The following is a 15,750-nucleotide window of genomic DNA, read 5'->3' on the forward strand; positions in this document are numbered from 1 at the left end:
TTCTGAGTATAACATTGCTGAATCGAATTATATTTCATTGATCTTTTTAAGCAGTCTTAAGGGCCTGATCAGGCTAATAGAATGATTTCACTGATATGAGCTTAGCCTTGTTCAGATGCTCGGAGAATTTGACAACATAGATTTACAACATACAAGTACATAGGTCAACTTTTATCCAGTTTTTTTATTTGCAGCTGGAAGTTAATAATTAGTTAATAATAAAAAACTTTTATTTCAATTAACTTTGCCACCTTGACCAATAACAAGCCGCCTTGACTGGGCTGATCTTTGAGGGAACGGAAAAACGAAGAGTCCAAAATGGAGGAAGCTATCCTAGCTTTTTAGCTATATTGAGCCATCCAGTTTTATTTAAGATCCTCTGTCAGAGTATATACTGCTCCAAAAAAGAGGAATGGTTTGCAGACAGTTATGAGACAGGAGTCGATAATACATCTTTTAAATAAGCCCTATGAACTTACTGTACCGTTAGTGACTGAGCTAACGAGCTTGCTAACTGACAGACAGAAAGCCTGTTAATTTGGAGAGCTTTTGTCCTCTTTCAGTTAGTCTTTATTGAGTAAAATGACATACATTCCTGACACAGTACTTTAGCACAGCTACAGTACAGTACTTAACCAACTAGCCCCTGCTAACGCATCACAGTATATTTTTAAGTTTGCTTCCTGGGTGTGTGTCATTTCTGTTTAGTACTGTAGGTGTATGGGTAAGTGTGTTTGTATTCTGTGTCACTGACCATCTTCTTTGCGGGTTAAAGCACATTATTCATTGATAAGTTGCCCTTCTACTCTTTGTGTCTGTCTGTCTAGTGGGTGTGCTTCCTTCAATATAAAACATTTATCTAAAGGTCAGTCCTTAAATCTTCAGACATGCCCGCTCATGTCTGCAGTACAAACCCAGCCAGACACACGGAGAGACATAAAACCCAGTATGTCACAAGCACACACACACACGCACACACATACGCACATTCCTGAATGCAACCAATGGTTTTTAGGCACAGAAAAAATAAGTCTTGCATGATTTTCCCTGCCAAGTGATGTTTTTAAAGTGATGGTTCGGAGTAATTTCACCCTAGGGTCCTTTGCACCATGACCTCGAGCCAAACACCCCCCCAGAAGTTTTTTCACCTGGGTCTAACATTGGGAGAGTTAGCGTAGAGTAGCGTTATCAGCTGAATAGCTTAGCGCAGAGGCTAATGGACCCACGTTTGTATCTCGTAAATGACCCCACTAATAATGCCTGAAATGATACCAAACGTCTACACTAGTACAAATAGGTTATGTACTCATAAAACGATGGATTGGAAAGTTTGTAACTACACCAGTTCACCTACACCGCTCTCAATGTTAGACCCAGGTGAAAAAAGCTTCTGGGGGGGTGTTTGGCTCGAGGTGGTGCAAAGGACCCTAGGGTGAAATTACTCCGAACCATCACTTTAACAAACCAAATACTAGTATTAAAGTGAATACATAATGCAAAAAAAGTGCATAATAATGCACAAGACTTACTTTTTCTCTGTAATGGCAGCTTGTCTTCACAGTGTTTTAACTGACTACCTGAATCCCTATATGTATTCCTGTCATGAAAACCTTCTACCTTCAATCTTTTTGCTCTCCATTTTCTCTTTTGACCTTTGCATTTGTTCACAATTGATGCTCAATTTGCTGGCATTTAGAGCCAAAATGAGTTTTGCAGTAACCCTTGGTGACCCAGTCAATGAGCAATTGGATCATTTGGTAGCTGTCAATCTCTATAGTTTGAGGTAGGTCTAGCTAATTTTAAGAAGTACAGTGTGTATATTTTCATGCATTCACATACTCTTTAGACAAAGGCAAGAAAGCTGCACTTATATCTAAATTGCTCAAAAGCGCTTCCGTTTTCTTGTGTGAGTCGTTCTCACACAGAAGTGGGAAGGGCATCATCCCTTGCAATTACCTCCCGATCGTCTTTTTAAAGCATGTAACACACACACACACACACACAAAGACAAACAAAAACACAAGTATTTCCTAGTAGCATCTAATGCCTTCAGAACAAGCTGTTCATTAAACAATAATTAAAGATTGTTCACCATCTCAGCACAATCCAACAGTGACAATCATTGTTATTTATGGTCTCTAGACTATTTACATTTAGTGTAGACAGAAGTTCATGAAATAAAAAATAAAGTTTATGTCAGTGAAATTTACCAGAAGCCTCCAAATTACATCAATGACAGCGTCAGCCATTGGTGGTTGGCGGCTACCATAAAATGCAAACCCAACACTGGAACACACTCACACAAAACACTAATTGAAACATATTAACACACAGTTGGTGCATGCACAGGCTTCAGACATACAAGAAAAGAGATGCGTTAAATACCTGAGCCTCTCTTGGAGACCACCTTTACACTCTTGGACAGCGTGATGTACAGCAGGATCAGCAGAGGGCTGGGAGGTCTCATCTTCCCCCCCCGTCCTCACAGCCTGAAGGAGACGAGACATGGGCAGGGAGAAGGAGGGATGACAGGAGAGAGAAAAGGGGAAAGAGAGTGATAAGTCACTGTTTGTACATGAGATCAAGTACCTCCTTGTTGCTACTAGACAGGAGTAAGTGTCAGTTTGGACACACACACAAACACACACACACACACACACACACACCTTACTTGTAATGATTTCTTGTAATGATTTCCTCTCATGACTGCAATTGAGATGGCTTATCATAGCGGGATATATTTCACGAGAAACCATTCCCTAAGATGCTGACGAATCAATAAAGAAATAATTACATGTGTAAGAAAGACCACTTTAAGTCGCCCGCTTCATTAAAAAAAAGGGGAAACCTTGAAAGGGATTTCAAATCATCACCTTGTGACTCGCAGAGATGCTGCAAATATCCCACCCATATCCCTTATCGACTCATATATCATAAGAATTGATGGAGTTGAGTCACTCTCCATTCCTCATCTTCTCTGAGTAAATGACATAATCTAACATGTAGTAATTACCCTCTAATAGCCAGCTCCTGAAATAGAGGCGGTGCTGCTGTATAAATTTGATGTTAAATTTAAATAAAAGAACACCCTCATCAAAGTAACAGTTTATAAGCTTATATTGCTATAGGAAAATGCCCTTTAAATCAACCATCAACTGTAATAGAAGATTTACAGACAAAATAATACACAAATTAAAAACATAAGAATGCGAAACTACTGAAAGTTTAAAATGGTAGACGTGTTAAAGGAAAAGTTCTACATTTTTTGGAAGTACTGTAGGCTTATTCATTTTCTTGTCGAAAGCTAGATGAGAAGATTGATGGCACTCTCATGTTTCATTGTTGAAGCTACCACCAGCAGCTGTTTAGCTTAGCTTAGCATAGCCTAAAGACTGGACACAGGAAGCCTGGCTCTGTCCGAAGGTAACAAAATCCACATACCAGCACCTCTGAAGCTCAATAATTAAACACAACTATTTCTTGATTGGGAACAGTAAAATGTAGACACTGGTTGCCTGGCAACTGGTCCTGGCCAAGAAATAGTCGTTTTTACACTTCAGTTTTGTACGGATTAAACAAATGAGATATAACATGTTAAAGGTCCAATATGTAATATTTGTACTGTAATAAATCCAAAAATGACACCAATGCCTCATCAGATATTAAGGAAACATGTTAAACTGAAATACTATCTTTTCTGACAACAATGCTAATGTCAGTATTTTTTCTTTTTGAAATTTACATTCCGTGACGGAATTTATGTTTATGTTTTGGCCTGTGTGTTGTTATCAACGGCCCAGTTTTACAGCCAGGCCGGGTTGCAAGATATACCTGTAAAAACGTAAACCCAGCGCGCTACAGCTGTAACGTTAGTACAGCCATGAAAGCAGCACACAAACGAACAGGATCAATGGAGATAGATTCTACCCGACCTAAAAAAAAGAAAACAGCATGTTTCTAACAGTAGCATGACCAGAGATGTAACAACCCCCTGGTAAATATTGGAGATGTATTTGAAAGATGGAGACAGCTTAGATCCCAAAAGGACGCAGAATTGGCTTATTTCCTCCTGAACAGGTAAGCATGCATAGCTTCAGGCTAATTTATCACAGCCACTAGGGACGGGCATTTTATGTCATTTCAACATTTGTGTACTCACATTGAATTATATAGCTAGAGTACCCGAGTTGGTTACTCGCAAAAACAATTGAGACACAGCCAGTAAAGTGATCCCGACTGGTCCTGGCTAACGCCGCCACGCTAACCCTGTTAACTGCTAACGTTACCGGGAGGACCAGGCAAGCAGCCCATGGCTGTTTACAACGTGTAGTTAAGCGGCTGGAGCCGACAACGGTGAGTTATTTTAAGCCACGAGAGGGGGGCTGTAAATCGGGAAGAGAGGACTGTGAGTTTGCAGTGTGTTTAGCGATTGTTGCCGTAATTCTAAGCCAATGAAGTGTGTTCCGTCGGCAAGGTAGCTAGTGGTATTTATAGCGTTTCGTATTGTAATTCTAAGCCGAGGAAGTGTGCCTGACTGGCGTGTGGAGAGGATGGTGAGGTTGTTGTGTTTTTAGCGGTTCATACATCAGTATGTTCATATTTACAATACTGATATGTGTGTGGTATCTTTCAAAATAACTCTCGGCAAGAAAGCAAACAAGCACATCTTTCAAAATGTCGAACTTTTCCTTTGAGTTGGGTAGAGAGCCATTTCCTTGTTCCATTTTAAGCACAGACAGCAACCAAGGGGGTAAGCTTCGCTTCAGAACTCGAGCCATCTATGGCGCCATTTTGTTGCTACCTGGCCATCACCTCCTGTTAGCATTCCGCTGACCACCATTTTTTTTTTACGTCACTTGACTGCGAATAACTTTACATCTGAAGCGTTTAAAGACTCCATTTGTCCGTTGTTTATTTCTAAAGAAACACAACAATGTATAAAAGGCTCCATTACCTTGTACCTCACGTTATGGCTCCGTAGCAGACGTTTTTGTAAAAATAGGCTAACGATTGTGTCACATAGTAGAGGAATTACCGTATAGTACAGGATAAGCTTGCAGGCAGTTTGGCTTATATGAGCTGTTTAGGATTAATTACTAATGTTAACTAGCATTTTCGTTAGCAATAATTAGCCTGTGCCTATGTTATCTCCTTACATATACCTACACTCTCTGTCTCTGCAAGATTGGGAATGATTGAGATTTCTCTTGGCGCAGCTACCAGAAGACTTCCAACTTTCAGACATGTTGCTCACGTCACATTCTTTCAGTTGGAGGCTGCGCAGTAAAGCTGGCCATCACCGGAAAAGTGCTTCTAATAGCCTTCACTGGTCTCCGTCCAGAGCAACGGGGTCTGTTGGTCCATTATATACTGTCTATGACAGCAACAGAGAAGCAAAAAGTGACAGAGGTGGCACAATCAGAGCCCTCACTCTACTAAAGCTGCCAGTCTGGGTAGTTGTATGTGTCAGAGGTACCAGACAACCAAACAGAATAAGGTGATTGAATGAGAGGAGCAGGTTCACATCCAGCCAGATCCATGTTTGTGTCAGTGCAACTATAGGAGTGGGAGAGCACAGCAACACACAGTAAATTTGCCCAATGAACCAGAAAGGAGAAGATATGGGACCTGGCCTTTGGAAACAGAAACTAACGGCACAGAGAGCCAGGAGGGACCCCGGAGTCTGCGGCAAGTCACGTGCACTCCAGATTAGCATATCTAATGAAAGGAGCCTCTCTCAGTGTGTGTTTACATGATACTCGCAAGGCCCGCTCTGAAAAGAAGCCTTTCTCTCCTCCTCGATCACATTCTCCAAGGAAACAACCTTCAGTCGATAAACACCGCTCTGCCAATAACATTCTGGCAAATGCCACAGCTGAAGGATTGGCTCCTCTTTGTTCGGATAAAAGGCCTTTAAAAACACTTGCCGATAAGCTGGTCGGTTCTAATTGTGTGTTTGTAGCTGCAGCGGTAACCCCATGTTCAGTTTATAGCTTAAGAGGTCATTTCAGATTTAAATTCAATTCAGATAAGAGACCTTTATCTGAATGACCATGATATCCCTCTTTAAAACATTCTACGACCATTGCTGCTGTACTGTCCAACAAATGAAGCTATAGTATAAGTTCAGTCAAGAAGACCATACTTTTGCATTGTTAGGCCTTTTTTATTTTCACACATCTGCATTCAATCCTCACACACATGCTCACTCATTATTCCTTGCTGTCCTGTCTGGGGCTGTCAATTATCTTATCATCTCCTCTCGTCAGCTGGTCAGCTGATTTTATCCATCCAATTGCTCAGCAACACACCTAAATTGTAAACCTATCATCCTGCTGCTGCCTCAGTTTAAAAATGATCTCTCTCTGCCTTTAGTACATTAATGCTGCAATTGTGAGCATGGTACGGTCACATCTGTTACGCTATTTAAATCTGTTCTCTTCTCCGTTGTTTACAGCTTTTCATTTCAAATATTCCCAAATGACAATGCACCCCTCCTATCACCTCCCCATCACCACCAGTCTTCGCATATTCTTTAGCCCATCAGCTTCATCATCTTCATCAGAATCATCATCTTCATCAGAACCACCACCACCACTACCAGTGTCTGGACTTCATGGGGGGGATTTATCTTGCTGCTGCTCAGGGCAGACGCCCCTTAGTTACAAATCTTGCTGTAGAGTCTAAGTGCCTAAGATTTTTTTGTAATAAACTTTCATCTTTACTTCATTCACTTGTCTCTTCTGATTGAAATGTAACAAGACAAGCATAATGGAGGGACTTGCAGCTATGGCAAGAGTAAAAAATTGAAAGGTCAAGAAACATTGGGGAATTTCTCAGATCACACACACACACACACACACACACACACACACACACACACACACACACACACACATACACACACATATACACACACACACACTACAAATGACATCACCATTGTAGCTGCATGATATTAAGTTCTCCATTGCTACATACTGAAAAACACTAGTGCACAATGTTAAATCCTACTCTTCAAAATAGTTACAAAATCATAACATGTCACTTTAAAACATTGGAAAAAACGTCCATATCATCACACAAATTAAATTAGGATAATTTGATCTAGATGCACACCATACTGTATAACCACAACATCCCCAGTTTGATTCTGGCTGCAGACCTTTATTGCATGTCTCATATTGTATTTCCTGTCTACATCTACTGTACACTGTAAGCTGTCCAATAATGGCAAACAAACTCACTTCATTCCAAGCTGTTGATACAAGTTGATTTAAAGGGGTGATAGAATGATTATATAGGGTATTTTACACTGTTCCTTAAGGTCTCCTAATGGGGTATGTAACATTGGTTGGGCTGAAAATTGCCCAAATGATATTTTATTAGGCCCTTAACTACCCTGTGAATATGGCTCTATTTGGAACAAGAGCTTTTCTTCCAAATATGGTATGCTCATGAATATTCAGAATGAGCTACACGCTGATTGGTTTGAGCAAACTACATAGAAACACATGGGAGACTCTCATATTTCAGACACTGCAAAGTTATACATTGTTTATCGGGCTATTTCGTTATTAAATTCACTTCTGATACTTTTTTAAGCGAGAAATCAACTATATAAAGCTCAAATATGGGCCGTTTTACGAAAATTGATGGCTAATTGCAAATTTGGTAAGACTGTGTGTCGGAGTTCAGCCGCCGGTGCTGCCTCTTCGCCCGGCCTGCCTTCCTTCACAGACCCCGGTCTGCTATGAGGTACTTGGAGCTCAGTCACGGCTGCAGCCCACAGCAGGGACTACCAACACCGCTGCCCTGACAGAGATCCAGGGCCTTCAACTCCCCTCTTCCTGCTAGCTAAATGGCCCGTTGTGTGAGAGTGAGAGCGCCGTCAGCGAGCTTGTTACACCAGCAATCTGTTACCACATGTTACACACGTCACGCCACTTATACAAAATCTAATTAAAGGTCTTATAAAGCTAACAACGGTGTCCGATTTCAAGTTAATGAATATTTGTGAAGACAAAGTGTTTTGTTAGCTGTGACTGTCCCTTCAATCCTAGCTATGTGTAGCTACAAACCACGGATAGTTAGCTTCCTTTTTTAATTCGATTATATTTAGAGTTTGAATTTTGTCCGCCACCTTACACAACATCTAAATATATGTCTTATAAACCTAACAACGGTGTCCGATTTCAATTTAATGAATATTTGTGAAAACTAGGTGTTTCTGCTTGCGACTGTCCCTTCAATCCTAGCTATGTGTAGCTACAAACCACGGATAGTTAGCTTCCTTTGAATTCGATTATATTTAGAGTTTGAATTTCGTCACGCCACTTACACAACATCTAAATATATGTCTTATAAACCTAACAACAGTGTCCGATTTCAATTTAATGAATATTTGTGAAAACTAGGTGTTTCGTTAGCTGCGACTGTCCCTTCAATCTTAGCTATGTGTAGCTACAAACCACGGATAGTTAGCTAGCTTCCTTTTCGCCTTAATTAGATTATATTTACAGTTTGAATTTCGTCACGCCACTTACACAAAATCTAACTATATGTCTTATAAAGCTAACAACGGTGTCCGATTTCAAGTTAATGAATATTTGTGAAGAGTAGGTGTTTCGTTAGCTGTGACTGTCCCTTCAATCCTAGCTAGCTACAAATCACGGATAGTTAGCTTCCTTTTCGCCTTAATTTGAGTATATTTACAGTTTGAATTTCGTCACGCCACTTATACAAAATCTCCCTAAAGGTTTTATAAAGCTAACAACGGTGTCCGATTTCAAGATAATGAATATTTGTGAATTCCAGAGGAATTCTAAGAGGAGGCTAGCTAGCTCTCATTGATAGAGCTACATCCAGCCGCAGGCTCTATCAATGAGACTCGCGGACAAGCGGCGTTTATTTCCCCAATAGTTTGTTTAAATAACTCAACACATTATAATTACACACATTAAAAGATTAACTGGAACCTGTGGTAACAGATTGCTGGTGTAACAAGCTCGCTGACCGTGCTCTCACTCACACACACACACCGGCATTTAGCTAGCAGGAAGAGGGGAGCTGCAAGCCCTGGAGCTCTGTCAGAGCGTTTAGTAGTCCATTATCCAAAAACCGGTGACTTTGCGCAGGTATGGAGTGCTGTGGGCTGCCAGTCGTGACGGAGCTCCAAGTACCTCACAGCAGGCCGGGGTGTGTGAAGGAAGGCAGGTCGGGCGGCGAGGCAGCAACACAGGCAGCACCGGCAGTTGAATTCCGACACACAGTTGGACAAAATTTGCAATTAGCCATCCATTTTCGTAAAGTGGCCCATATTTGAGCCTTACATAGTTGATTTCTCGCATAAAAAAGTTTCAGAAGTGAATTTTGTAATGGAATAGCAGAGATATGCGCAACCTAGATTCTGAAGACTAACTGATCTCAGGTCAGTTGTGTAGCCTATGTAAATGTTGGGGCGTGACCGTTCTCTTAATACACCCATGGGCTGACAAAGGTTCCGGTTTTTGGGAGGTTGACGTCAACTTCCAGCTTTGTTGGGATTCGCCCGTTTTCAGCGGCAGTTTCAAAATATGAAATTTTCATAGTAAGGGGGTGTCAGTGGGACTTTGAGCTTCTATGTATGTCCTATTTACCCACCGAACTGTCGTTATTCAACTATGACAGGGTAAAATCGGTTTTGCATTCTATCACCCCTTTAACATAACCAAATGATTGGCAGGTTGTGTTTCTTTAGCTGCAGGATTGGGAGCTGCCCTCTGTCACAGCCTGATTTTATAGAACAATGCCAGTGACACTCCTCTGTGTGCCAATCATGTCATGCCTTCACAAGCTCAGGAGGGCTTTGGGTCCTGCCAGCCATGACATCACCAGCCTGCCATCCTCACACACAGAGGGGCATTGTGCCCCCCTCCCAAAAAAAACAGCCAACGCACCTCATCTCCCCTCACCTCTCCTCCCATTCCATTCTCCCTCCATTCTCACCACAAATAAGCTAAAACTGCTGCACAAAAAAAACACTCAAAAAGTAACTTCTAAAAACACAGTGGTCTTCCCAAAACCTTTAAAAGCAAAATCAAACATAACATTTTTTGGTGACAATATATTTTATATATAGATTTTAAAGTACTGCACTACAGTAAGAAGTGGTACAGATACATATTCTTAACTATAATACAACATTCTGCCGTTGCTTGTACGGTTAAATAAAGCCAAGCTGTCTTCTCTGAGGCGTCAGGAGCAGGTGTGTTTGAGGAGGCACACACAGAGGCCTGGCGTGATATCCATGCTTCAGCGATGCATGAAGCATGCACACATCATCACACACAGTAGCACAAAAGCTGTTTGCCTGCTGCTTTTTTTTTACCAGAAAACGAGGGGCTTGGCCCTGCACCGCCTGCTGCCTCGAGGAATTTACTGTCCCTTGCCATTGTTATGGAACTGTATCTCCCAGGATAGCTGTATCTCTTCATATCTTTCCTTAATGTTTCCCAAATTCAATTATTACCTCACATTATTTGTTGCGAGCACACTCCCTCTGCTGTGTGCATGTGGTGTGTGTCTGTGGCTACTCACATATTCAAATTTTGATCTCTCGAGACCGAACAGAACACACACATTCACAAATTGCAAGCAGAACCTAAAACCACAAACACTTTAATTTCCAGCTCTCTTACTGTTCCTATAGCATGCAATTGTGCCATCTTAAGACAGAGAAAGAAACCTCCACCATCTTGGCACAGCAAACTGTGGATAATTGATCATGTGATTTAGGGATTTAAACCAATTTGAAGGCAGCCTGCGCTGTGGTTTTAGGTAAAGTACATTTTCATAGCATTTAATAGACGCAGCTCTGTGCCCTGACAGGACTAGAAATGCCAACAGTGAAAATGTGCATCTGAAAATAAATTATCTGAAACATCACACCGTTTCCTTGGAGTCATGATGCTTCATCTGGTTTAAAAATATACATTATGCCATTTAGTGTTTTTACTGTAATACATACATCGGATTACTGCATGCAAAGCTGTATATTTCTTAATAACCGATGAATAAAAACCTGACATCCTCATTCACTGTTGAAGATTATAAAATAGTAATTTTTAGTATCTAAATGGACAAATAAAGGTCTGGTCTGTTTAATCAACAAAGTATGAGGCTCATTAAGATGAGTGCTTGAAGAGAATATATGAAGGCCTGTGTTTCAGCCATCTCTGCTAGCAAGGTCACAGAAGTAAGGAGTGTACCCCCGAATCAGCCCAAGATACAAGGAAATAAACTTTCTCATACACATACATTACAAGACCAGTAGTGGTTTTCGATCAATATTGCATGAGTAATAACTGCTGAATATTAAATGATAATTCAGCAGGTGGAAAAATACTCTTCAGCTGCACTCAGATCATAAGCCTGGTGTCATGAGATGAGAATATGTATATACGGTATATGTATACCATCCTCCATTCTAGGAACACTACATTATTCATATGCTTGAGCAGCTACTGACTGTACAGTGTAACCTTTAAAGCTATGCAGTAAGAGACAGTGAAATGACTGATAATATGGAGCCGGTTCAGTACTGGAGTCAAACACAGCAATTGAAAAAGGGTGAAGTCAGAATTATTTAAAATTAAAGTTAGACTGTGTGTAGATGCAACTCTCTCACATTCACTGCCATTTTCTCTTTGATTGTAGTTTTACAGTAGCTGTGTCAATATCAAATGTGACACCAACATGCAGATCAGCCAATAACAAAGACAAAGAAGAGTAGTATAAGCATACACACACACACACACACACACACAACACACACACACACACACACACACACACACACACACACACACACACACACACACACACACACACACACACACACGAGTGAGTCAGATGCGTTCTGTGTATCACTGTGTCAAAGAGATTCATGCTGGGCACAGCACACTGCAACTATGCTTACTGTACTGTCTACCTGTTCCTTCATCTGTGCCATGTGGCATGTGTGTGTGTGCGCGCGTGTCAGTGTGAGTCAGGTCCCATGAGTATTATTTTGCAGCAGTAACATGAATCATTGCCTCAAAATAAAAAAAATAAGCTCTGGTGGTAGGCTGGGTGAGCATTCGTTAAAACGCATTTGACCGCTTTTGACCACGGGCAGCCCTCGTTAATCTCCAGAGGTTGGCCATAGGTGGTTAGAGTTAACGAGGAAGGTGCGGTGAGCTATGCCCCGCCACAGTCCCAACATGCACCTCTTCACTGAGTGAGATTAATTACCACATGATTCTGAGCCAATCCGAACCTCTGCTGTTCTCCGTAGACACACAGATACTGTACATGCACTTAAAGAGCAGATTTGAGCGCATAAAATGCAACACCGTGTGCATAATTAATTAAAAGAGCTTCAAGGCCAACTAAAGCCATTTGTACATGATCAGTCAAGAGCAGAGCTGTGGGTTGCTACAAGTGAGTTCAGACACATTCCACCAGCAGTGAAGCATTTTCCTCCAGTGGTTGTTGATTGCTTTCAGCTATATCCCCTCCGTGCCCAGGCCCATTGTCAGCTGTCCAAGGATGACTGGCTGCAGAGACACTCTCATGCTTCCAGTTTGCTGCCTTTGATGGAGAGCAGTGGCCAGCACTCTCCTCACCCATTTAGTGAACACACCCCACTGGGAGCAGCCAAACAACCACTGACACACAGATAGACTAAAAATACTGTCAAACACAAGCACACGGACACTCAGACTCTCTCTCTCTCCCTCCCCCTCCCTCTCCCTCTCTCTCTCTCTCTCTCTCTGCACCCTCATAGTGTTACTCTTATCCTTATTGATTAAAAGGGAGGTAAGCAAACTATATTTGGTATATTTTTCGTTGTGTGCTAGAATCCCATAGAATACAGGTACATACAGTTTTTTACAATCACTTTGGCACTAATTTCAGAACCTTGACGTCATTTTTCAAAACTCTGGACACAAAACTCACAACAAATGATCAAAATACAATTTTTTTCAAAACTCTTACACTCATTTGTTCATTTAACAAAGATCACCTGTTCAATATGACACAACTTAACATCAAAGTACTACTATTTCAAAAAGCAATTCACACATTTCATTACAATGATCTAACTATCAATTGATACAACTGCTCAAAATGATAAGTAACTGTTGCATTACTCTTAATGCATAGCTGGATGGAAACAGACAAACAATTTTCCATGTTTAGATCATGAAAGTTTCAAGATAATGAGATTCATTGTCACCAATTAGCATGGAGCATGAACCAGTTAGACTACATTATCTATGGATGTAATATTTCATCATCATTCTTTACTGTAATGTATTACTGTTTATCAGACACTGTTTCTATGGTCCCATGTACCACCTTTAAGACTATTTACAGTATTGACAGTACTGCACTGTATGGATGCAGGCCCTTGGAATTGCTGGTCCAATTCTGCCAACTCGTTACTGATGAGTGAGATATATACTGTATATACTCATACCATATTGTTCACAATGCCTGAAGTTTTTTTCCAAGAAGTTTGGCTAATTGCAATGTAGATGAGAACCTGTGGCCAAATCCACAAGACAGAGTTGATGAAGATGTAGAATACAGTAATCACTTCTTTGTTTTGCTTTTTAAATACAAGCAAGTGGAGGAACACTGCATTTGATGTTTTACAGTACTGTCTTTTCTTCTCTATTTTGTAGCTAATTATTTTTGCTTTGATTCAAATAAACCTATGTTGTGATTATACTGTATTGTTTTTCATCAATACATTTCAGGTTTTGTTCAATGAATCCACTGTGTCTGTAGTATTCTCTCTACTACTGCAGTACTTTTACAGAGATGTATTTACATGTAGTATTATAATGAAACATGTATCACCTATTTTGAACTACAATATTTAATGATTGTAAGAACGATGACACAGTGAAACTATAGGTAGCTTGTGTGTGGGTGATCTAAAGTAACGTTTCAATGGTATTTCACAATCAATTAGTTTTTCGAACCAATGATTGTGCAAGGGCAAGATTTCTTTAAAGATATGAACGCACAATGCAATGTTTTGAACATTAGACAGCCTGTGTTACAAGTGATGACCGTTTTGAGTTTTGTGTCTAGAGTTTTGAAAAATTACGGCAAGGTTCTGAAATTAGTAGCAAAGTGATTGTAAAAAACTGTATTTTATATATACAGTATTTTACAACTAGTGATAGTGCTGACTGTTTAGTGTGCATGTGTATGAAAGTTAACAGTATAGTAATTATACTATAAAATACAATTACAGTCATACAGTTTTTATTGTAAAGCACACTTACAGTAAGGTTTTCTATGAAACATAGTTCAAGTAGAAGAGTGATAAATGGGCAATAAAAGGGTTTTGTAAAACATAAAATGTTTAACAATGTGTGTAATACAAAAAAGGGCATCAAGTCAGTAATGGACCAGTCCCTGCTGTTGCTTTGGTTTGGATATAAATAATAAATAAAATAAGATGCACCTGTTCCTCATCAATCATGTAGCCAAGCAACAGAGCTGGGCATTGTTGTACATTTGCTAAATTGCATTCTTCAGTAAATAAAAATACCACCAAATGGTTATTGATTGGTTTAAATAGATACCAGGCATCGAACATAATGCCCTTAATTTGCCAAATTGCAGTCTGATATTGACAGCAGCTATTAGAGGGCATCCAAGTGTTCAGTGTAACTGTCGTTTTCTGCAGTGAAAGACAACGTGAGATCAAATACATCCTCCACAGACAATATTAAAAGAGGAAACTTCTCAATTTGTGAATTAAATTATGTTGTTTTGGTTTAAACTAGGGCTGGGCGATAAATTGATTTTATCGATTAACTCGAATGTGTAGTCAACGTGGATTTGTTTAAATGAAAAATCGATTTTCTCCTTAACATCCGCCGACGCTCCCCTCTGGGCTCCCGTAGCTCTGAACGGTCTCATCCCTCCCCCGCGCGTTTGCCATAGAGATACACAAACAACATGGCAGCGACAGGGACTAACATTAATTATTTTCTTAACCAGTCGTTTCATTACTTACTTATCCGTAATCTCCGCCGAAATGACCGGCCGCTCGCGGTGCACTGTCCCCGGCTGAGAGTCATCTATTCTCGGTAACTGAACCACCAGTTACAGCTGACCTGAAGGAGCACCATGCGGGGCACCAGAGGCCGTGTTGAGGAATTCTTTTGCGGCTCAACACTAATGCTGCTGATACAACCGAGCTGTGACGGAGGTCTGTAGCGGCTTAAACAACTAGCAATCGCCGCTGTGTAGCACGGAGCTCCGCTTCGACGTTTGTTTTTATCGCTACGAAGGAGCTTGCTACAGGTATGCTACATTCAAGAGACCATGGGATGTTAACGTACGTTACTCAGCAACAGGTGAAAATAGGGGCAAGGTTGCGCAATAACGTTAAAATGATTTGAACTTTTAGTGAGGAACGAGAAGTGAATTACCATCTGTATGTGTGAAAACAGCTTTATCTCACGCATCCGTTTTGTTGTTGAATATATAGCCCCCCCCCCCAAAAAAAAAAAAAACTCAAACCAATTTATATAAAAAAAAACCCCCCCCCTTTTTTTAAAAAAAAAAAAAAAAAATTTTTTTTTTTTTTTTTTTTTTTTTTCTTCATCATTATTTTTTTTTTAAGAAAAAAAACCTTTTTTTCTTAAATCGGATTTTTTTTGAACAAATCGGGGATTTTATTTTTAGGCCATATCCCAG

At 40.4% G+C, this 15,750-nt stretch overlaps 1 protein-coding gene across 6 annotated transcripts in view; it reads right to left on the reverse strand.

Moving 5' to 3' along the window:
- The window catches only part of il1rapl1a (interleukin 1 receptor accessory protein-like 1a), a 203,287-nt gene that overhangs the window by 165,527 nt on the left and 22,010 nt on the right, over window positions 1-15,750 (reverse strand). For all 6 annotated transcript variants that reach the window (XM_039818505.1, XM_039818503.1, XM_039818509.1 and 3 more), the window contains exon 2: window positions 2,386-2,489. In XM_039818505.1, coding sequence (XP_039674439.1) covers window positions 2,386-2,467 — 82 coding nt within the window. In that variant the 5' untranslated portion in view covers window positions 2,468-2,489. The remainder of the gene's footprint in view (window positions 1-2,385; window positions 2,490-15,750) is intronic.

Source organism: Perca fluviatilis, chromosome 12 (genome assembly GCF_010015445.1).
Source record: "Perca fluviatilis chromosome 12, GENO_Pfluv_1.0, whole genome shotgun sequence".
Taxonomy (NCBI): Eukaryota; Metazoa; Chordata; class Actinopteri; order Perciformes; family Percidae; genus Perca; species Perca fluviatilis.